Here is a 25,150-nt window from a genome sequence, read left to right on the forward strand (position 1 = left end):
CTTTTCTCTAAAGCTAATCCGTAGTATTTCTACATTGATTTTCATGAGTTTACACAGACTTCCCCCTTCATTCATACTCTCCCTCCCTTTACTTCATGCCCTAACTCTTTTCTCTTCACTGATTTATTATATTAGTTTTTTTCCAAAACAGGATCATAAGCAAACATTTAAAAATATATAAAGAAAATTAATCACGTAAATAGAGATTCTGAAGGAATCTTAAAAACCTTAAAAATTCTTAAAAGAATACTATACACAGAGGAACAAGAAAGATAATCTTACACGTGAGAACATAGGAAGGAGTACATTCTCTGAAAACAACATATGAACATAGAGGATCTGGAAAGGAGTCAATCATGTCAAACACAGCAAACTTGCAAACATTCAGGGTTATAAATCTAGAAAGAAAAGAATTGCCATTTAACCAGCACACCTAAACATCAAACAACAAAAATCATACATAAGAGTAAATCCATTTCAGTTATAACCCTGAACAAAAATGGCCTTAACTCACTCATTGAAAGATGTAGACTGATGGACTGGATCAGCAAACAAGACCCACTGATCTGCTATTTCCAAGAAATTCACTGATCTAGGAGAGGCATCCATAAACTGACTCAAAAGTTGAACATCAAAGTAACATGCAAGTGGAAGCCACAAACAAGACGACAACCATTCTTGTTCCTGGTAAACTTCAAACCAAACTAGTCAGGAGAGATAACTAGTTAATCACTACACATTTAAAGTAGGAACAACCCATCAAAAGGATGTAACTGTTGTAAACATCCACTGACTCTTTGGGCATAAAAGAACCTATAGGTTTTTAAATAGTGGTGGGAGGGGTATGTCAATACTCTTCTCACATCTAGTTAGGTCTTCCAGATTAAAACTAAGTAGAGGAGGTGGAGAAGTGATTCAGCACTTAAGAACATTGGCTACTCCTTCAGAGGACCCAGGTTCAGATCCCAGCACTGACACGGTGGCTCACAACCATCTGTGCATCGGGAACAAGTCAACCTGAGGCGTCTTCTTGCCTTCCTAGTTACTAGATGCTTTCGGTGCACAGACAAAACACCCATACACATAAAAATAAATTACAAATTAAAATACATGAATAACCCTCAGAGCTAGTTACAATACAAGTCAAACACATTTAAGAGATACCGGCATAATATTCTACCAAACAGATAGGAAGCAGACATTCTTAGACTTTATCTAACACTAACCACATTATAAGTCATGAAACAAGTCTTAATAAATAAAAAATGAAATGGTTCTCTGCTTCCTCTCAGATCCCAATGGTATAAAACTATTAATCAATAGCAAGAATGACCTCAAAACATACACAAATAATTAGAGATATAAAAATACACTTTTAATGAACAGTAGGTCATTGAAGACATCAGAGAGGTCATAAAGATTCCAGGAATCAAATGAAATGCTAGCACCACCTGCTAATCGTGCTCACAAGAAAAATTCAGAGTGGGGTGTGAAGTGGCTGAGCTGATAAAATGTCTGTGGTGCTTCAGCACAAAAACCAGGGTCATCAGCATACATGCATAACATCAGTTCTGAAAGGGACAGAGATAGGCAGATCACTAGAGCTCATTGGATTGGCCACGGTAAGCTCCAGACAAGAGTCTCCTTAATCAAACAAGCACTAAGTTTGGTGATTCCTCTCAGGTAGACTTCAGTTTATTTGGGAGTCCTTCCACTCCAGGTGCAATTGTACAGTCACCAAGCAATCTGTCTGGCAGTATAATGAACAAGACACATTCACGTGTGTCCCAGGGAAGGGCTGGGAAGTTAATGGAAGGCCACATTCTCATGCAGAAGAGGGAAGTGTTTTGTTAGAATTGGTGTGGGGGCATCTTCTATAGTGCACATAATACATGATGGGTGCACAGTCCTGCCAATGCAGGCAGTCTGCTTTCCAGGTCCCTGCTTAGGGGAGGACATCTGGAGCTTTTCCTTGCCCTAAAGCATTATTGGTGACAGAAGGACAAACTCCAGGCAGCAAAGAAGGCCCTGCTGTTAGCAAAAGCAGAAAGGCATTCAGTCATGCTGACTTAAATATTACAAAAGATACGGACTAATTATGCACCCCAGATTGAAAATCAGTCCCATAAAGAAAGACAATTGAATTGATAATCAATTTAGTATAAATATGTCACTACTATCTTGTCTAAAAACAATTTATATCTTGCAAGTCAAACTTGCTCTACAATTTCTTCCATCAGTTATCTCACTTGCCTGACACAACAACTTTTCCAACACATCTAGGGATTCCAAAGGGAAACTGAGTAAGTTAAAAATTAAAATCTAGCTGCCAAAATTCTTAGCATCTTGGAATGATCATGATTTGTCAGAACAAATATCCTAGATTCCTGTGACCCTTTTTCATCATTTTTGTCCTTCAAAATGTGGACCATCTTTCCTTTATATCCATTTCTCAGACAAAATGGTTAGGGGACATGAACTAACCTTCACCCTTATTTTAAAAAATGGAATCTAATACCCTCAGAAAAATTTTGAATCTCCCCATGAACATGTAAATACGAACCCAAATGTAAGCATGTGTTTTAGTTTAAGAAAATTAAGTCTTGAATATGCTTTGAATAGTTGGAAAATCACTAATGCAATTTTGAACTCACTTTAAGAGCCTCTCACATAGCTTCATCAGTACTACTAGATTGATAAATTTGCTTATAATGAAGTGACTTGTTAAAAAAACATTCTAGGGGCCGGAGACATAGCTCAGTGGTTAACTGTACTAGCTACTCTTCCAGAGAACCTAGATTTGATTCCCAGCATCCACAAAGCAGCACATAACAATCAATGTAACTCCAGTTCTAGGAGATCCAACACCCTCTTCTGACCTCTGCAGGGACTGCCACCATGTCATGCACAGACTTACATGCAGGCAAAATACCTACACATAAAAGTTATTTATATTCTATGATTTCAGCCTGCACAAACAATAACTATAGGATGACCCGAGTTACAGGCAACTCTAATAAGTACTGAGAATCCCTTAACAATTCTTTAAACACGCTGTGTTTATTGAGCTCAAGTCATAATCCATGTCTCATTCTGGTACAGAGCATCACTGTTGGTTGTAAGGACCTATGGATATTTTTATTGCCATAAATCTTCATCACTCTGTCCTCTTACTCTGCTTCATGAGTTTAATTTCTTGCTATTAGTATTTTAGGAAAAAGAATACGGCTTCAATTCACATAAGCAAGATCTTGATGAAAGCCTGGGAAATGGTTGAGTGGTGATGACACATGCCTTTAATCCCAGCACTTGAGAGGCAGAGGCAAATGGATCTCTGTGAGTTCAAGGTCAGCCTAGTCTACAGAGTGAGTTCCAGGACAGCCAGGGCTACACAGAAAAACCTTGTCTCAAAAACACTAAGAGAGAGAAACAGAGACAGAGACAGAGAAGAAAAAAGAAAAAAATTGATAATGGCTTGGCTCCTGTTAGAATTTTGCTCCTCAAACAGAACAGACAGAATACAGACATTTATGAAAACTTAATGATCAGCCCTAATTTGACAGCCCTTGAAAGCACAAATAAAATCAGCTAGGTATAGTGGTGCCTCTGTCACCCCTGCACTTGAGAAATGAAGGCAGGAACATCACAAGTTCATGGACAGCCAACTTGGGCTGCAGAGTGAATTTGAAGCTAGCCTCAAATAGATAGATGGATGGATGGATGGATGGATGGATGGATGGATGGATGGATGGATAGATAGATAGATAGATAGATAGATAGATAGATAGATAGATAGATAGATAAGCAGGCATTCTACAACCCTCTACTAGAACAACCATGCACATAGCATTCAGCTTAAATTAGTTCAAACTATCTTACCTGTGTAAAAAGTATAAACTGAGCGAACTGCCAAGGGAGCATAAAAGCGACATTGGAGAAGCAGAGCGCCATGAGGTATTTTTTGTGAAGGGTTGAGGTCCTGAGGGAAGGAAGCAGCAGCAGTAAGTTCTGCTGTGAACTACAGTTCGACAGCCAGTATCTCAGAAACACAGGAGTCCTTGCTGAACACAAAAACTAACTGATCTCCTTACCTTTCATGTAAAACAACAAAATGTATCTTTGGAAATCAACTTACTAAAATAATTTTAAATGGATGCACAAGAAGAATGCTTGAATAAAACAAAATCAGACATTTAGAAATCATATTGTACAAAATTTTTCAGTAAACTAAATTATTTAAATACAACTTTAGTTCCTTATTTAAAAAAAAATGTTTACCGTTCAATTTTAATCTCCAGGGAAAGCTCAGGAAATAGGACATGACACTGATCCTGTGCTCCTTAGGGTGTCCATCAGTACACAGAGAAGTCCTTCCCACACCTGGTCACTCACGTGATTCAGAAAATAGTGAGGAAGAAGCACATTCCCGGTGAGCTCTTAAGACAGCACAGCTAAGAACAGTCCAGCTGCTGCAGTCGGCATTCACATTGTGTGTTCTGCAACAGGATGACTTTGGGAACCAAAATCTTTCACCAAAAAAAAAAATGTAACGTCTCTGGGAATATGAAAAACTAATGCAAACATTTGTGTGAAGAACAAACCATCTCTGTGGTTGCAGTCTCACGTTTTGCACAATCTGAGGTGGGAGGGATCCTTATTTTCAAGCCCCAGGTCCCAAGCAAAGCACAAAGACTGCCTGAGCATTTGATAATCTTGAATTTATTCAGACAAAATTGGCTTTAATTAAATACAGTGCATGCCTTCAAGGTCATGATCTTAAATGTCCTGACGAGCACACTTCACTGAATGACTCCTCCTGCCCCTCGATTAGCAAATGAACAAACATCATGGAAGAGAAAGGGCAGCATCTTTCTCTATAATTTTTCTAAGCTCACAATGTAAGGAATAAATATTGAAACCTGAACTGGGAGCAGATTCCCAAAGTCATATTCAACCACTAATTGCTCACACACCAGGAGGCAGCCTGTTCTCAAGATCTGCAGTGAGCTTAGGATGCTCACTCTACCTTTATTCAGTTGGCTACCAAATGCGTGCTTTAATCAGTTACTTGGGTGTGTGCTAAGTAGTCTGTGGCTAAAGATTTAAGTTTGGCATAATTCCTGCCTCTATGGGTACTTTTAAATACATGATGCACAATTTTAGAAAAAAAAGGAGAAGAGGAGGGAAAGGAAGTAAGGATTGTCATAAAGGTAACCTCCCAGAGCTTAGTAAACTGCCTATGGTTATTCCCTGAGAGTTTAGAGGACATTTCATTCACTAACATTCTATGAATCTATTCATATAGCCAAGTTATTTATAGTATTCTGCTCTTTGTTTTTCTCAGACCTCTTACATTTCTAAAATACTTAAAACTTAATTCACACAAGAGCGTATTCAAGACAATTTGAAACTAGCTGAATTATTAGAAACATCATTCAGAAATTGATTATATGTATTACATATATGTACAACATTCTTATATGTGTGTGAGTGTACATGCATATGTGTGTGTGTGTGTGTGTGTGTGTGTGTGTGTGTGTGTGTGTGTGTGTATGTGTGTGTGTGTACTCTTTGGGACTATAAAGTTTACAACTTCCCAAATCTATTCATACATGGGAGCCCATTTTCATGGCACTATATTAATCTTCTTTCAAAGACACAGTTTAGAGAACAATGAGCTGGAGTACGTTAGCTTTGAGGAATTTAGTACTTGTTTCTCAAAAACCTTTGAATGGGGCTGGGCACGTGGCTTTTGCAGAGGACCAAGGTTCAACTCCCAGCACTCACATGATGACTCACACCCATCTGTAGCTCTATGTCCAGGGGATCTGACATGCTCTTCTGGCCTCTGTGGGCACCAGGAATGTATACAGTGAAAGTGCACACATGTAGGCAAAATACTTATTCACACAGAAGAAAACTAAATAAATATTTCTTTAAAAACCATAAAATTATTATTTAGAACCTGTAGGCTAACATTTTCAATGTTAGAAAAAGTTGATAAATTTGTTATGATTATCTTATTACTCAATTCATTTTTTAAATAGCTGTAAAACATAGTTTAAATTTGGTAATTATGACTTAGGTTAAAGCAAATCTTAAGAAAAATAACAATTTATTTAGCTTTGTTTTATGACTGAAATTACCTGAGGATAGTAGTTAAAACATACATCTGAAGTACAAGGAATGGATATGAAAAGCTTTCCCGGAGAGGTGGTGTCCACATCACACGGGTGGCCTGGATCCATAAAACATACAGTTTGCATTATTCTCTGTTACAGTGAATGTTCCTCACTTAAAACTCAGGGATTGGCTTATTTTTAGAATTTTAATACTAGACTCATTAGATCCTATTTCTCACTGTCTGGGACAGCTTCCAGTCCTTTGACGTTCTCTCTCATGAATTCTCATGAGATTCTCATGAATTCTCACTATGAACTGAGGTCAGAAACACGTAAAAACTATATCAAATCATACACAACTTAGCCACAGGGCCAACAAATACCCAGGAATAGGTGCTGTGAGGACTACAGGCTCAGAGCACACCACAGCCTGAGCCTGGCATGTGGGGCTTTGAGATACTATACACAGGAAGTTCCAATTAGTATAGATAGACATAATCAGCCGTCAAGAATGACTCTGAGTTAATCAAATACACTCTACGTGAGCTAAGTTTTTAAAGGCAATTGAAAGTACTAAGAATTGCTAGTAATGAACACAGTGAAAATCCTAAAATTGAATATACATCTTTAGACTATCTTAAGACATACGGATCAACATTCACTGTACAAATTTTTCTATCAGAAACCCTAAACTTACAGAAAGAATGTAAGTTTTTATCACCTGGTAAGAGTTTGATTGCTTTATTAAGAACCTCAAAAAGTTATAATTTGTGTAAGAAACCAAACTTGTAAACCTTGAAAAGAGTAACTGGTTTTATTCCAAACTCCAACTCAGTCCACCAAAGCTTGCACACTCAAATAAAATCTTTTCTTTTGTGCCAACAGATTGATGAATGATAAGGCATTTGTTTTCATTGAATGTCATATATTTAAAGCATTTTGTGTGTGACTTTGTTTCTTCCTGTAGCTAACTGATTTTTAATTTGGCCCACTATAACAGAAGATAAAGACATGTGCCGCATGTAACCTGGGCCACTACATAGCACATTTGATTTCAAACATTAATAGATTCTCTCTTCTTACCACACATTCAACATCTAATGCATAATCTAGAACATGGAGCACACTCTCAATGAATCCATCATATTGTAAACCGTTTTTAGGAGCGCCTTTTAGCCCGACTATGTCTGTTGGGATGACTTACAGAAAAGGAAGAATAACTCAGTAGAAGCAGCGAAGGAGTGGGGGGGGGCAGCTACTGAGTAAACTGCCTATCTGCTGTTGGGCCAGCACCACTGTAACCTTTGGGAAGAGCAATGACTCAGTTATGTGAGATGGGCAAGTTCTGGAGATCTGACCCACAACGTTTTGTTAAATTTAGGGGCTGAACAGATAGATCTGAGGGCAAGAGGATGGGTGTTCAATTCCTAGTATCCACATGGTGGCTCACAACTGCCTGTAACTCCAGCTCCAAGAGATAAGACACCCTCTCTGGACTCCACAAGCACAACCACAGCAATGCACACACACATGCATGCACATACACACATACATATCGACGTGCACATACTCGCACAATAAATCTTTAAAAATACTGTATTGTAGAATCAAAAAAAATGGTTAAGAGGGTAGATGTCTTAAATGTTCTTGCCATTAAAAAAAAAAAACTTTCAAAGCCGGATATGGTGTACAAGCAATATAATTCTAGCACTTAGGAGGCTGAGGCAGGAGAATCAGAAGTTTTGAAGCCAGCCTAAGAGACACAGTGAGACCCTTGTCTGAAAAAGTCAAAAGAAGAAAGGGGTAGATATATATTTCAGAAAGAGAGGAAAGTGAGGTTTTAAAGCCAGACAAACACAGAACAGGAAGTCCAGCTTCACCATGCAATCTTGGTTAAGTAATGTAATTCTCTAAATTTCAGTTTCATAACCTGCGTGATGAAGATAACATCCGGCCACCAGAGGCTTAATAGTCAATTAATGACATGCATGAAGTGCCTGATTGAGGGAGTACAATGCTGTCATTTATCTACAAAACATTATGTATGTAAATAAGCACCAACAGGTTGATAGATCACATATTTTAAATTTTACTGATTTACGATTTTAGATTAATATAATTAGCATACAAGAAAGTGCTTTAGGATTACACAGTCACAACACAATGTAACCATCATAGTTAGTGGTTATATTTACTTGTTCATACAAGCCACTCTATGTTTTAAAAAGGTTGAATAGAACACAAACCTCTCCATGATTGAAAAAGTAGCACACTACTGTAATCAGACCTCCTAACTGACTCCCACTGTAAAAAGAATAAAGTACACAGTCAGAGCATGCAACACACAGGTTCTTCCCACAAAATTATCCCAGAATTAAAAACTGTAATTTTCTATGCTTAAGATTTGAATAACTAAGCCATAAGACCACAAATATTTCCCAAATGCCTATGTAGTTTCCCAGATCCTGACTGTATAAAGACAAAAAGTGTACATAGAATACAGTCTCAATTTTATAATTACATCAAAATGTTTTCTAAATAAACCATGGGCATAAAATAATTTTAAATGCACAGCCCAGCACTTTGGTCTGTATGGTATTCCGTCAATAATGTAAATGGGTCAAGTTTTGTCTTTTGAAATTAGGCTTAAGTGACTGAGGGATTACAGTCAAAGACTTTAACAGTTTCACTTGGCAGTAACTCCTAACTGGTGGACAGACTGCAAATACTCTGACGGGAGCCACGCTGTAGACTCTACACATCAGACCTATGGTGCCTAATAATCATCACAGACGTTCAGACCCGTGTTGTGTAGTGTTTCTTGTCTTGTATCCCAAGCCTCTGTGTTATAAACACCGAGCCGGCAGAGTCTATATGTGCTCACTCATCACTGTTTCCTCAGCATGGGACACAATAAATATTGGGGGAATGAGATGAAAAAATAAAAATGAAAGCAGCGAGCTGTGGTAATAGCCCTGACCACTGTGTACAGGTAACAAGACAATGAACTACGGAAGAGGTGTGTGAGTGTGAAAGGATGTCATAAGGCATTGTGAGATGCCTTACATTGATCAGAAGGGAAAGCACGCCAACTCATTTTGTCTTTATTTTAGAAATGTTTTAGTTAGCATACAACATAATGGTTTCATTATGATATATTTATATATATACCATATATATGACATCATATATGATACATATCATATATATGTAATTTTATTTTGTACATATTCAGCCCATTATATTCTTTTGTTCCTTTTCCACTTTGCATTCTTTTTGGTCTGCCTTCTGCTTTCCTATCTTATATACACACATATATATCATATATAAAATACATATAGTTAATTTCTAACACATACAAACTATTATATCTCTATAAAAATCTAGATTCAAAAATCACACTATGCATGTTTTCTTTTTCCTCATTACATTTATCCATTTTTTACTTTTATGTATATGAGTGTTTTCCTGCATATATGTATATATGTACACCATAAACATGCATGCCTGGTGGCCAAGGAGGCCAGAGGAGGGTGTCATACCCTTTAGAACTGGGATTACAGATGGCTGCAACCAGCCGTGTGGATGCTAGAATCTGAACACTGATCGTCTGCAAGGACACCAACTGCTCTTAACCACTGAACCACCCCACCCCTTACTTACTCCTGTTCCCCACTTCCACGTCCATTAGTCCCTTGTCTCCCGAAAATAGTATTCCTTCTAATTTCATGACTCAGCCTATATTTTTAAAGTCTATATTAAATCTACACATAAAAGAAAACATGGTATCAATCTTTATTGGTTTATTTCACTTAACTAGGATACTCTCCAGGTCCATACATTTTCTTGAAGGTGAAACAATTTCACTTTTATTTACAGCTGAATAAAGCCCACTGTACATATGTCCCACACTTCCTTTTCTACTTCTGAATTTTATTTAGGTTAGCATAAAAACCACTGAGTTTATTAAGCTGTGCTCTCCCCTCCTCTCTGCTCCTAACCTCTCTCCCCCTCCATTGGTCCTCTTTCCTTTCCTAGCCAGTTCCCACTTCCGCTTGTCTGTATGTGCACTACACGTATGCCGGTGCCTGCGGAGGCCAGAAGACGGCACTGGAGTGACAGTGCTTGTGGGCTGCCCAGTGTGAGTGCTGGAAACTGAAGCTGGGATCTCTGCGAGGGCAGCGGGTGGTCTTAACTTGTGCTCGTCTCTCCAGCCCCTTCTGGTTTTCTGTCAAGTGTGTTCTGTCACTCTTTCTAGCTCTTCAGTGCCTTCTTCACCTCTCAAGATTCCCTCTCTAGTTTTATGACCTATGAGCAAGCATGCACACCTTCATGCACACACATACACATGTATACACACATATACTTTTATTGAAATCTGGGTTCCTCATATGAAACATGTTTTTTTTTTTCCTGAGTCTGGCTTATTCTATTTAACCTAATGATTTTCATTTACGTTCATTTTGCTGCAAATGTCATGATTTCATATTTATTTAGGGCTCAAAATATTCTACTGGGTGTATCTACCACATTTTCTTTATCATTTTATCTGTTGACAGGTAACTAGGCTGTTTTCTATTTCTGGATAGTGTGACTAGTGCAATAATAAAGATGGATTTGCAAATAGCTCTATGATCTAAGACTTTGAGACTTCCTGAATTTTTCTCCCATTGTGTGGTCTGTGTGTTAATTCTGCAAAGTATTTCCTTCTCCATGCAGAAGCTTTTCAATTTCATACAATCCAATTTGTTGATTCTTGCAATTATTTTCTCCCATCCATGTATTAACCAGGCCCAGCCCTGCTTAACTTCCCAAATCAGACTAGATCAGCTTCTTTATGGCAGTGACCAGACATGCTAGCAATTATTTCCTGAGCTGTTAGAACTCTATTAAGAAGGTCTTTGCTTATGTCTGTATCTTTTAGTGTTTTCCTGAACCAGAAATCCTCAAGATTTATGGCATTATATTAAAGTTTTTTCTTTGAGCATTTAAAGTTGTTTTTGTTTAGGGAAATATAGAGACATCTAATTTTATGGTTCCACATTCAGTCATCCCCAAAGCACCACTTGAGGACAGGAATTTTGATCTCCAGCCAGGCAGTGGTGGCCTACATCTTTAATCCCAACACTCGGGAAGCAGAGCCAGGTGGATCTCTCTGAGTTCGAGGCCAGCCAGGTCTACAGAGCAAGATCTAGGACAGGCACCAAAACAGCACTGAGAGGTAGAAGCAGGAGGATCAAGGGTGCTCACTGGCCAGAACATCTATCTGATCAGTGATCACCAGGTTCAGTGAGAGGTCTTATCTAAAATTATAAGGCAGAGCACAATAGAGGAGGACACTTGCTGGGATACTGTCCCCAGACCCTAAATCCAGATTTTTTTTTTTTACTTCTAATTTTATGTGATTCAAAAATAACCACTGAAAACAAAGCTCATGGCTTGGGAATATATTTCACTGAAAGAAACAAATAAATCTGACAAAGTAGTTAAGCAATATGGATATATATTGTATCAATCAACAAAAATGAAAAACAAGTTCTCTGTTGGTACCATTCCATCAGTGCAAGGTTGCTAGACTGGGTAGAACCAGGTATAGCTGCTCTCTCTACGGTCCCCCACACATACCCAATTCACAAGATAACTCCAGACAGCACATTCAAGTAAAAACAAGAAGAAATAGAGAAAGGGCAGCTGAGCCTGTAGTTTGTGACAAAATGTTCCTAGATAGAACCATGGTTGACTTTGCCTTAAATTTCAATGAGAAAAGCTAACTCAATTGGCTCTCCTAAGGAGCAATTGAAAGCAGGGGAAAAATATATGATAGTAATAATTAATTTCATGGCCTGAGACTAGGCACATTTACACTCCAAACAAAATTGTAATACTATTATCATGAAAGACTGGCTAATGAATGTGTCTTCCACAAATGATATAAAAATGTTTGATAACTTTTAAAATCTCACATCGAAAAGAATAAAATTAGAAACAACATTCTGCTATGTAATGTTGTCATAACTTACACATGAACTAGAGGCATCTTCATTAAACATTTTTGTTAATAAATCTTAGTTTTCAAAAATCTTCAAGAGGATAAAACAGAGGCCTGTAAGGTGTCTTTAGTGGAGGTTCGCTTTCTGTTTGCATGGTATTGGTTAGGGAAAATCATTTCTATAAAAGTTCCTAGAACCAGTCAGTTGGTGTCATCTGCTTCCTTTTCATTTAGTCAGTAAGGATCAACCATTCTTTATAGGCTTGCTCACTTTAGTAGTCTTTACCAGTTTTTACCAGTCTTTACTAGTCTTTACTAGTCTTACCTCAGGTATGTACCATAGATGAAGAACAATCCCATCATTAGTCCATTCAACATAAAAATTACACCAACGTAAAAGCAAGCAGGGTCTCCCAATCCTTTAAAAACGACACAGACTAGTCAGTATTTAATAAGCAAAATTATTTCTGTGCTTTATAATCAAAAACTCATAAGTTTGCTGAAAGTATTTGCTTTCACGATCAGTCTTTAATGTTAGAATCATCTTTACTGCCACAGAGGATGTTTCGTTTGCTGTCCTGGGGACCAAAGCCAGGGCCTCTCACACAGCCCCAACCCCTACAACATACATTTGGCTACATTTACACTGCCCCCTAGTGGCATGTTTCTATAATGTGATGGTATGTTGGAGCTCAGTGTCTGGGACTTTCTGTAGAGCTGCTGCATATTTTATCTTTTCTAGGCTCTCCGGTGAGTGACACACAGTCCCTAATCTCGGGGAAAAGCCTTAGTCTCTGTGATATGATCCAGTCACCTCATCTGTTACGATGTAGACAGAACATTAACTTATCTGATCTATATGGTTGTGATCATGTGTACACAACTTCCTGAGTGCTTTAGAGTCAATATTTCACACGATTCTCAGGCAGAAATTTGAGATTAGCTGGTATGAAGGATTGTCATGTTTGGGAAAGCAGCATTAAAAACCATGGTAACTTGCAAAGTTATGATGCTGTGCCTGCTGGGAGGCAGAACCCTGCTGGCTCTGGTTCATTAACCCTTTCATCCCAAGACCACATGGCCTCTCTCACATGCTCTCTCTACTGCCAGTTACCATCCATGCACAGCTGGTCTCAAGTCTATGTTTGGACTGGAACTTTTTGCTTCTCGCTTGATTATTTCCAGTTCCGGGTCTTTCAGCTACCTTGAGCTAATACATGCACTGAAACAACACCCATGCGAGCTACTTTTCAATCTCCTGTCAGTCCAAAGACTCAAACTAGAAGCCAGTTATAGGATTCTTCACTCTCCTTCTTCTCACCCAAATGTTTTACTTCCGAAATCCAGACACTTTTTTCAAACTGACTGAGAGCATATCAGCCATCTACCTGATCACATGGAACCCGCCTCTACCCTTACAGATGTGCTTCAATGAAGCTGCAATGACGCTTCAGTATGCAGATCCCTTATGGCTCTGCAGTACGTAAGATGCGAATCCCCAGCCAGCAAGTGGTCCAGTGCGGTCTGCCCTTGATGACACTCCCAGCATCTGGACATTTGTAGTAGGCGATAACTGCTAACAGCCTTGATGATAGTATAAGCTCTCCCAGTTTAAGACCCATGTCTCCCAGCTCTTCAAGTACCAAACACTAGTCTGTTGCTGATTGAGAACTTTATATCACACATGTTCAAGGTGATGCCTTTTACCCTCAGAAAAGCTGATGATGGACACACTACAAAGCTTGATGATGGACTCACTACAAAGTCTAATTTAGTTTGATGAGCCGTAGTCCTCATTGCTATATGTTGCAAAAATCACAAAGTTCACTCCTTAAGCCACTTCCCCAGTATCACTTTAGATTTTTAAGGGAATCAATAAAAAAAAGTATGGGAAATTCAAATTTTTTCATATTCCAAGAGTTAAATAAATGTAGCAAGCAGCAATATTGTAGAAAAATAGTCATGTATGAAGACATTTAAAACACTTATGTGTTAGATACATGTTTCTATGTGGCTATGGACAGAGTCTCATGGGCAAGTGGGAAACTATTACATAATTCCAACAGAGTTTTGCTGTGTCTTTGTTTGTTTGTTTATTTGTTTTGGGCAAAGATACCAATATAGAAGATATTCGGGGCCAGGTGGTGGTGGCTGGTGACACACGCTTTTAATCCCAGCACTCCGGAGGCAGAGGCAGGCAGATCTCTGTGAGTTCGAGGCCAGCCTGGTCTACAGAGTGAGTTCCAGGACAGGCTCCAAAGTTACATGGAGAAATCCTGTCTTTAAAAAACCAAGAAAAAAAAAAGATATTCAGGGAGAGTTTCATTATAATTCCTCTTGTAGTGTGAACAAAGATAAAGCAATATTTATAATAGCTGATTATTAACATCAACTAATCCATAACTACTGCAAGTATATATTTGGCACTTTGCCCCCCAAATGAATGCACTAATGTTACCACAAATATTCTTTGTACCATCTCATTCTGAAATGGATTTTTACTCAAAAGTACCTGATGTTGGGAGTTAAATTTCCAGTTTATACTCAAATTGTTAAGCATGTAGTCTTCTCAAAATATAACTAAGGTGTAAAATATTTACTGAGACGAATCAGTTCTCTACTGTCTTAAATAAAATTGATCACAGTTTATAATAAAGTGTGTCACAACATCAGATGTCTATGGAAACACCAGTGAGCACACAGCAGCGTAGAGGAGGACACATGCCTTCACAGCTCTGGATTTCTTTAAGAGGTTCTATTCTGGTGACATTCCAGCAGGTCTTAGTTTCCAACCCAAATAAATTCATTATGCCCACGACTGTGCGATACCAGTAGGCTATGACTACCTACAAAAGAGAAGATAGAAGAAAACATATTCTGATCATAAAGAGAGCTTTTCTAAAATACCATTCTATGATGTTTGCCTTAATGTTATAAACCTAAGCAAACTTATTTGAGAAATAGTGTGAAATTATATATTAGTAACATTTACATAGATTAGTCAATTTAATTATAGCAATATAACCATACAGCCAAATATAAGAGTATAATCTAAATTTCTTTATTATTAAAACACGTCATTTTAGAAACTGCAATGCAATGGAGTAAGAGCTCCAGGGCACATTAAAAACTTGACCAGTGACAAGACTGAGGCAGCCAGTTCTTTTCAACAGAAAACCTACTTTTGAAAGTTCAGAAGCAAGAGAGGGAAATAAAAACAGAAATAAAATAAAATAAAATGTTTATACCTGGGATTTTTTAACTTGGTGGATTTTAAATCAAAGATATGAGAATACTTGGTAGAAAGGGAAAAAAAGAATTTGAAAAAAGAAGCACATAGAACTGACACTTAACATTTGAAGTCACCCTGGTCACCTCTCTGGCATTGACAGCATGAAGCTGCACTTACTCAATGACATACATCACTGAGCAACTTCATAATGTTCTTTCTCAGTCCAGCCTGTAGATTCATAATTTTGTCTTTTAAAAATATGGCATACTGTTAAAAGTTTCATTGGTATTCTTGTGACTTTGTCATGCCTATACAAAATAAAGTACCACATTATATGTATATGCTAAATCTAGAATTATATTTCTCTTGGTATAAACTTTGACATAGTAAGGAAAGCATAGCTTTGGAGTCAAAATTGAACTCAAATTCTGTCTCTGGGGCTGGAGAGATAGCTCAGTGGTTAAGAAAACATATTGCGTTTACAGAGGACTATAGTTCCCTTCCCAGTACCCAGGGTGGGTAACTAACAATCACTTCTAATTCCAGCTACAGGGGGTCCAATGCCCCCTCTTGAACTCTGTGGGCAGTTGAACTCACACATGCATAAACCCACACACAGAGATATACACTTATACATAATTAACTCTGCATATTATAATTTCAAAGTTCGAAAGTGATCTTTCAGCCTCAGAACATCAGCTCATCTTTCAATTTAACTTAATAGTAATCATTTTTTATGAAAGGAGTGAGAGGACGTCTGTGTAAGGCTGGCATAGAATAAATATGGAATGTATTTAACCTCAAAAAATAGTTCTAGATTTATATTTTTAACACACAGATTACATACTGACAGTGTAAACACAAAAAGCATGAACATACAAAACTGTGATACTCTGTAGTTATCAGTTAATTGAGGCTTTCCCCATTTTTCATCATCTCAAGATGGAAATACAACTCAGAACAAACACCCAGCTTCAGGTCTTGGCAATGACATCATGTTTTAACAAGCAGTTTATCATGTTCTCACAATGACTTTTAAACCATCAAGGAGGAAACTGAAAATACAGTTAATAGTCAATAAAGACATGAGGATCTTTGTAGCAAGTCCATGTGTGTGTTTCACAGGTAGAACCACCCTCCCCCATACAAACCTAAGCTGTTAACTAAGACATACATACATCTCACAGATAGCATCTCCCCTCCTGTAACCCCAAATGCCCACTGTCACAGTATCTGTGGACTAAGCCATGCATGTGTTCCACAATTAGCACTTCTGGACCCTCTCTATAGTGACCTCAGGTCCCCATGATCTTAAGCCCTGAGTCGCTGGTGCACTCCAGGGGAGCCTTCTTCTTCCCCTACCCATTAGGACTCTAAGACTGTCAGCTGGAGACCTATGTTAAATGCCTGTACACCATCCTGAAAACTCTCACTTTTGTCTCTCTCTGGTACTCTAACCTCAATTTCTGAGGAACTTCAGGGAAAGCCTTCTAGCTCAATAAAAAGTCCCTTCATGTTTCCAGAGCTGCATCTTGCCTCAGCTGAGCAAGAATGACATCTTATACCCCAATAGCACATTACCACTGAGTGGCTCCCAGACTGAATCACAAGCACAAAAACAGAAGATTCAAATCTTTCAAGTTGGCCAGTAGTAAAAAAGGATCCAAATGCCCACTTAACAACGGCAGCACAGATCTCCTTACCAAAAGACCCAGGCAATGGCCTAGCCCCAGATGCCCAAGTTCCACTGTAAAAACACAACACAAAGACCCAATACAGTATTCCTGTAGTAATTTTCTCTGAGAGAAACAATTTAGAAGACACACAGTACAATAAACACAAAATATCAGTTATAAATTTGTACAAATAATTCAAAAGAAGTATGAATAAACATCTGAATGAAGACCAACACAACAAAAACAGATGAATAAAATAAGACAATTTTGGATATGAACATAGGATTCCATAAAGATTCTGGTTTGTTACTTTTATCTTCTTAGAATTCCATACATATATATAATTTGTTTTGAGCAGATCCACCTCCCATTCGTTCTCATCCAGTTCTTCCCCTTTCTTCACCACCACTCCCACACTACCAACCTTGTGCACTTTTTTTTAAACCCACTCAGTTCACTTGGTGATATCAATTCTGATAAATTGAATCCATTGCATCAATGAACTTGAGATCAGAAATCACATAACATCTCATTGGATACATAAGAAGCCACTGACAAAATTCAAAAGCCCTCAAGAAAGCACCATGAAGGCTTCCAACAGAAGGAGGCAACCAATATTCTTACCCAGTTATGATGCCTAAAAACCACATCAACTACCAGAATGACATGATAATCCTAAGGGTGTGTGGCAAGCCACAGGACTATGAAATAGAAATCCAGCTGTATATTATAAGCTATACCTTGACCAGACCAAGGGTCATTCGAGTGGGAAGCCATTTAGCAAAGACTATTTGGTGTTACGGAGCTTAATATTCATTTATGCCCTGCTATGAATTCCTTGTGCTCATAATTCTCCTAAAATGTGTATGTGTGTGTGAACCTCTGTTTCAAAGTACTTGGATAAAGTCATGTAGACAGAGCCTTCTGCCTCTGAGCTCCCAGCTCCTCTTAGCATTTGTTTTGGGTATCTGCCTTTTGCAAATATCATCCCTAAGCTACTTCCTAAGATAGGGTCAACCCCAAACAAAGACTTAAAAAACAAGCAAGGAACAGACAGCTACTAGACCACCTGCTAGACACCTGTAGCCTCCTGAACTAAGGTAAAAAGTCCTTTTGGAGACAACCTGTCTCCCAGACCAAGTGCCTATCCCCTAGATGCATAGCTTTGTTTCTTGTGCAGATTAAGTTCAGGTCTTCCCCTCTTTCTCACCACCCCAGAGCAACCTCTTAGATCAAAGAGGTTTCCTCTCACCAGGTGCTTCAAGTTGTGATGCAGATTGACTAGCTATCAGTACTTCTCCCCTCCCAAGCCTTGTCAGGAAACTGGCAGTGGAGGAAAATAGTGACAGTTTTAACTTTTAGTGACCTACAGATTTTCCCTACCCTATCACCTGTAAGTTTGTGGTTGAACTTCATTTCTCTGGCTCAGGTCCCAAATACAGGCTGTGTTTCTTTCCTTGGTCCTGGAACCTAGGGCCAGGATTCTGCTGTCCTGCTCTGTGATTGGTTGGTTTCACAAGTCAGTTGGACAGGGGCAGAGATGGCTCTGATCTGAGCTAAACTGTGTTTCTCTCACTGGCCTTACTTAGTGGCTTTTTCACACTACCTTTAAGGCCAGGGCACATTTCATTCACTGACCCTGATTCTAGGGGCCAAGAGTGTTTGTTTGGTATTGGTTTCAGAGTCAGGGCATGTTTCCTTGGTTCATTTCTCTGGCTCAGGTCCCATATTTCCTGGGTTCTGGGTTTGGGGATAAAGTGTTCATTTCTCTGGCTCAGGTCCCAAACACAGGCTGTGTTTCTTTCCCTTTCCTGGGCCCTAGGGCCAGGATTCTGCTGTCCTGCTCTGTGATTGGTTGGTTTCACAAGTCAGTTGGACAGGGGCAGAGATGGCTCTGATCTGAGCTAAACTGTGTTTCTCTCACTGGCCTTATTTGAGCCACCCTTCCCTAATTCTAGGCTCCAGGGTCAGGGTGGATTTCTTTAGCTAGCCCCTTTTCCCTACATTGTGTCATTCCCTCCTCGTAACGTCAGAAGTTACATCCATAAAGGTTCACTAACATAACCAAAATAGCATCTTCAACAAATGATGTTGAGACAAGTGCCTCTCTATATTTTGAAGAGTAAAATTAGGCCAATATCTAACATCCTGCACAAAAAAAAATCAACTCCTAATGGACTAAAGACCAAATGTGAAACCTGAAAGCTGAAACTGGTTAAGAAAACATAGACAGAACCCTACAGAATATAAGTGAACGAAAGGACTCCATTCACTCAGGATTAAGACCAAAAACTGACAAATGAGACCTCGAAAAACTGAAAATCCTTCAGTACTTAGTTTACTTTGCAATCAAATAAAGAAAAGTTCACAGAATGGGAAAGAATATCTTTGCAGCTGTTCATCCAATCGAAGATTAATGTTCAAAATATACAAATAACTCAAAGAACTAAGAATCAGGAACACCAATGACCCAATTAAAAAATGGACAATTGATATGAACATGGATTTCTCAAAAGAGAAGAAAAATAGCTAAGAAATAGCATTTAAAATATTCAACATCCTTAGCAGTCAAAGAAGTGCAAACTAAAACTACCTTGAGATTTCACCTTATCCCAGTCAGGATGGCTAAGATCAAGGAAACAATAACCAAGTCTGGTGGGGATGTGGGGAAAGGCAAACCCTCATTCCGTTTTGGCTGGGCTGCAAACTGGTGCAGCCACTAGAGAGATCATCGTGGAGAGCTCTCAAAAAAACTAAAAGTAGATCTACTATATGACTCAACCTGTCTTGGCATATAACCTAAATATTTGATCTCCTACTACAGAATCTTTTTGCCCGGCCATGTTCTTCGTCTCTCTATTCACAGCAGCCAGGAAATGTAAATACCTGAATGTCCTTCACCTGATGAATGGATAATGAAAACATTACATACACACAGTGGATATCTATTTAGCTATAAAGAGAATTTAAATTTTCAGGTAAGTGAATGGAACTGGAAAATACCACTTTTTCTCTTATTGTGGATCCTAGCTCTGAATCTTTAGATTGAGTAACTGCAGAAGCCGGGAAAGTAAAAAGGGACCACGTAGGAAGCAGGGAGAAGGAGCTTCCGAAGGTGAGAGTAGAACACAGGTGCTATGTGGAGAAAAAAGAAAAACCAGGACTGGGGACTTTAACAGGGGAGGGAAGGGAGGTAATGGTGCGAGAGGGGAGAAGGTAAGCTAAATGGTACAAAGAATGTTTGAAAGATCGTGACGGGGAAACCACAGAGACAGCTGACCTGAGCTCCTGGGAGCTCACGGAGCCTAGACCATCAGCTAGGGAGCCAGCAAGGGACTCACCAAGGCCCTCTGCATATGGGTAGCTCAGTTTGTTTGTGGAACCTATTCCCTATGGTGGAATGCCTCGCTCAGCCTTGATGCATGGGGGAGGAGCTTGGTCCTGCCTCAACTTGATGTGCCTTACCCTTTCTGAGGAGTGGACTGGGAAAATAGGGAGGAGATAGAGGAGGAAACAGGAGGAGAGGAGGAGGGGAAACTGTGGTTGGTATGTAAAATAAAAAAAAAAATAATATTAAAAAAGAAAGTTTGAAAGAGACCATAAAAAGCATTGTTTTATAAGCTTACTTGAAAATACTTATGCTCCCACAGCCCCACCAGCTTTGCTGGAGGCTAGGCTGGTTCTAGTGACCCCAGGTAAGACACTGCTCACTGCCCACTAAACCCCTTTAAGCCCACCCAACAACCCCAGACTTGCATGGCACAGTAGCCCTAAGGGTGCAGCAATATTGTGCAGAGCTTGGCACTAGCCAACAACTCTTGAATTGGACAGGACCTGCAGAGATTTAAGTCAGACAGTGTCCCAGGTGCCAAGGGTAAGAAATGAACACCAGCTCCTACCCCTAACCAAGAAGCTGTCTCTAGTTGGCATCTACTTGCAAAGGAGAAATTAGTTTTCTACAATTGAGTCTCAATGGGGATATTAACTACCCTTAAAGGTAAAGCCCATGTGCCCAGAAGTAGATGGCCAACACAAAACTCAGTGGTATTCTTGTATACTTTTTGTCTCATATGGCTTTGTTTGGCTTTTTTTTTTGTCCTACCATCTTGCTTGTGTATAATAATTTCCAACTTTGTATTTCTGTAGGTTTTATTTGTGTTTGTCTCTTGTGCTTTCTTTGACACTTTTTTTTATTCCTTTTTGTTCAATTGTTTTGCTTTTCAAAGAGAGAGGTAAAGAAGGTGTGGGAAGATCTAGGAGGTGGTGAGGAAGGGAAACAAGTGATCAGAATACATGGTATAAAATTTTATTTTCAATAAAAAAGAATTCACAAATGGATCTTCCCAATGTTTTCTGTTGTTTCTCAAATTTCTAGACTCCCATTAAAAACCATATTTTGTAAAGCTAAACATTTGAAGAACATTCATGGATTTCTGGCCACACGGCCAAATAATTCTTACTTTGATGGTGCAAGTCCAAGGTCATTAATCTGCTGTCACCCTCACTGCCCTCTCATATGGTCTCCATGCCTATCCTCGTGGCCTCAAAGCCAGACAATTGCCTCAGGCAGAGCCCTGGTCCCAGTTGTTCTATCTGCTGCCTGAGTTATTATTCCTATGCTAAGATTATTTCTCTGAATCATGGGAGTGCACTTTACAGCTGAATTTTAAGAGAGGAACACGTTATGATGTAATCTTAAAAGCATCCACAGTTAACAAATCTAAAACAACAAGCCTCTTGTTTTCCTCTGACGTCCTGATGTTTACCACTTTTATTTGAGAATAGTCTGCTAGTATTATTTGATTCTAAAGACTCCTTACCTCTGGATAAAGATGGAAGCGTTTCACTGTATTAATTACCAGGGGATATTCAGTTAACCTGTCATTCATGATCATCCACAGTCCCTCCAGAAATGAAGGTGCTTCAATGATGGTCTTGAAGTAGGAATAATAAAGTCCCTTTAAAGAAAGATACACACAGTCAATGTCAATAAAACCTTAAATTATTCATAGAATATTTTTTTAAAACAACTCTTTTAGGTCACCTTTCTTCTGTTTAAAAAAAAAAAGGTCATGAAGAAGACCTCCTAAAGACTCCTTGCTGTTAATATTCTGACTAAAAAGTGTGTATCTTCAGGTGTCCATTCTAGTATCCCAAAGGTCTGAGATTATTCAGATTAGATGGGTGGTTGTACGTAGCGCTGATTTAACTTGACTAAATCTGTTTTCCCATATGCTTAGCGATTGGCATATAATAAACTCTATCAAAAACAGGAGTGTCTTCATGCCCAAGTGCAATCCCGCATTTGGAAAAGAGTGTCCGATCTATTAACTAGTAACATACGCTCATCAGCCTTGGGCAATTGGTCCAGCTTACTTCAGAGTTGCAGCTGGTACCTGAACAGATCCCCTGTTCACAAATGCTGTGTCATAAAGAGATCACCCTGGTGTGGGAATTCCAGCACAGAGAACATGGCCTCACTAGACCAGGAAGGGGATTTCAACTTAAAAGTCAAGGATTCTAGAGACTATACTGTTTTATGTTATTTTCATGATAAATTTGTTGTTTTCCAAAACAAGCAAACAAACAAATACATAAATAAATAATAAATAAAAAGTGCCACAAGTTTTTTAAGAATAAAGCAAGTATCCAGTTCTTTAAAAAAAAATTTCAAAATAATTGAAATTCCACATTCATTCCTGCTTCACTTTAGTGTTGGTGTGTTGAACAATACCAGGGGCTCCTAAAGTCTAGCTGGCTCCTAACTGGCCATTTCTACACAATTTAGATTTTCCCCTCAGCTTATGAAGGTAACAGAGCAGTACAACTACTAAACAATACCTAATATGCCAATGTCTACGTATAAGGAAATAATATAAAATGGTTTTTGTTAGGAATAAGCTATTGTTTTATGCCAGATGCTATAATGTGTGCTTCCATCCATTTACCCCCCCCCTTGATTTTCACCATAGCCCCATGTGTCTGATATGATTTCTATCTAACAGGTAGATGACTGAGAATCAGAGACAGCTCTCCAGTCCTCACAGAAATAAGCACAGGACGGCTGTCTGCATCCAGTGTCTGCCCCAAAAGGCCTGCCACAGCTCTGTTCTTACTTAACAGTGGTTTATATGCTGCCCTTGGGAATATTACCTTTGAGGCACTCAAGAGCCACACAAACATTAATGATATACTAAGTCCCCGAATGTAAGAGCTTCAAGAGGTTTGGTTATTGGAGGAAATGGAAGGCGGTGGCGACGTCTGTAGTGTACTAACCGACTCCCACAGGAAGGGCGTAAAGACAATGTGATTCACCCAAAATCCACTTCAGTTCCTGACGAATTTCTACCTTACTGCCCCACTATCCTTAAAACTCAGATTAAAAAGAAAGAACCGAACCATTTCCGTGCGAAAAGTCATCTCCCGTTCCAGAGATGAGAGGTGAGAAAAATGACGGTCATTTTCAAAAAGTGTTATTAAATGTATCCTAGAGGGGAGAGAAACATGTTAAAATGAGAATGGGCTTCAAAACCAGCACTGAAAAGTCTCAAAACTCAGAAAGCCATAAAATGAAAACAAGTTTTATAATAAATGTTGAGATCATTTTACAATTTACTGATGAACTTGTATATTCCTGAGCATTTATTATTCATCATCATTCATCATCGCACGCACTCCAAATTGCTTCACTCCACTCTTCCATGTACATGCATACCTAAAATCCCTACGGCACCCTCCGCTCTTCCACGCCAAGCTTCTTAAGAACACAGGAAGGGCTGTGTTTTCTCATGTTGCAGGAATTATTCAAAGGGTTGGAAAATACTTTTGTAACCACTGAAAAGCACTTTGAGTATAATTTAAATAAAATGACTTTTAAACAAAGTAATTTTAAAAAGTATAAGCCCATACAAAGAATGAATGACCTTTAAAGTCCACCGCAGGACTGTACTTGAAGGTACATAGCAGTGAAACTCAGTGGCTATTGCCAGTGGCAAAAGAGTGTCTGTGGCAGATTAGTCATAGCCAGAGAACGCGTTTTCCAGTTTATAAAACACTTCCCAACAAAATTAAAAACCAAAGTCCATACAGCAACATAGTTTCTCCCCTGGATTTACATACAGGTCATATGCCAGAAAACCAGCAGTGGTCCAGCCTTCGTGTTCACATCAAAATTGCTACGCAGATGGGATGGCAAAGAAACTCTGGCCAGGAAACCTTCCTACATCTACAAAATCTGAGCTCAGGTAGAAATAAAAATACTACAGATGAAATTGTTGGGGTTTTTTACACATGATTAAAAAAAAAAACCTTTTCATAAAAAGAGAGGGCCAGGGAATGCACATTGGCCTGCTCAAAACATTTCTGCCATCCCACTGAGGAAAGACTTGTTTTTCTTGAGGCAGGGTCTCTCTATGCAGGCCTCGCTAGCCTCAAACTCCAAATCCTTCCACCTGGGCCTCTTAAGTGCTGGGATTACAGGTGTGCACACCACATCCAGTTCAGAAAGAAAGTAAACTTCATCTTCTTTTCTGACTTTTAGCTTGCAAGCATCCCTGAAACTTTAGCTCTGAACTTACGTCAACAATAACATGCAGGTATTACAGGAAAATGAAGGCGTTAGGTGAGGTAAACTGAAAAGCCATGTGGGGGTGGGAGATAGTTAAAGAAATAGAGTGGTGAGTTGTTGGTAAAGCAAAAAAAAAAAAAAAAAAAAAAAAAAATTAATTTGTGGGGCTGAGAGAAGGCTCAGCAGTTAAGAAAACCCAGCACTCAGATGGCAGCTCACAGCCATTTCTAACTCCAGCTCCAGGGAATCTGGCGCCCTCATCTGGTCTCCATGAGGACACACATGGTGCACAAGCACACATCCAGACAAAACATCTATATGCATCAAGTATTTCTAACTATCCCCCAGGGCATCTGCGCTGTGAACGCTGCTGTGCACACGTACTTTGTACAAAAGTTATACATGGGTGTAAAGCGGCACAGGTACGTTTTGTTTTTTTATTTACAAAGAGTAATGGCAAAACCTAACCCATGTATTTCTATGTATTTCAAGCTGAGACAAAAATCTTACCAGTGCAAAATCCCCACAAAGGCAGCTGAAAAAGAAAAAATAAAGAAATAATTA

At 38.9% G+C, this 25,150-nt stretch overlaps 1 protein-coding gene across 5 annotated transcripts in view; it reads right to left on the minus strand.

The window, feature by feature from the left end:
* Dpy19l2 (dpy-19 like 2) overlaps positions 1-25,150 on the minus strand; it is a 102,805-nt gene that overhangs the window by 72,631 nt on the left and 5,024 nt on the right. For 4 of the 5 annotated variants that reach the window (XM_052755002.1, XM_052754995.1, XM_052755015.1 and 1 more), the window contains exons 2-9: positions 25,097-25,121; positions 23,419-23,506; positions 21,840-21,977; positions 14,837-14,957; positions 12,437-12,530; positions 8,369-8,426; positions 6,147-6,238; positions 3,880-3,979 (exon numbers count right to left, since the gene is read on the minus strand). In XM_052755002.1, the coding sequence (XP_052610962.1) occupies positions 3,880-3,979; positions 6,147-6,238; positions 8,369-8,426; positions 12,437-12,530; positions 14,837-14,957; positions 21,840-21,977; positions 23,419-23,506; positions 25,097-25,121 (716 nt within the window). The remainder of the gene's footprint in view (positions 1-3,879; positions 3,980-6,146; positions 6,239-8,368; positions 8,427-12,436; positions 12,531-14,836; positions 14,958-21,839; positions 21,978-23,418; positions 23,507-25,096; positions 25,122-25,150) is intronic. The other variant, XM_052755021.1, reaches the window with a different exon arrangement.

The sequence above is a fragment of the Peromyscus californicus genome, unplaced genomic scaffold, assembly GCF_007827085.1.
Source record: "Peromyscus californicus insignis strain IS unplaced genomic scaffold, ASM782708v3 Scaffold_11__1_contigs__length_118956290, whole genome shotgun sequence".
Classification (NCBI taxonomy): Eukaryota; Metazoa; Chordata; class Mammalia; order Rodentia; family Cricetidae; genus Peromyscus; species Peromyscus californicus.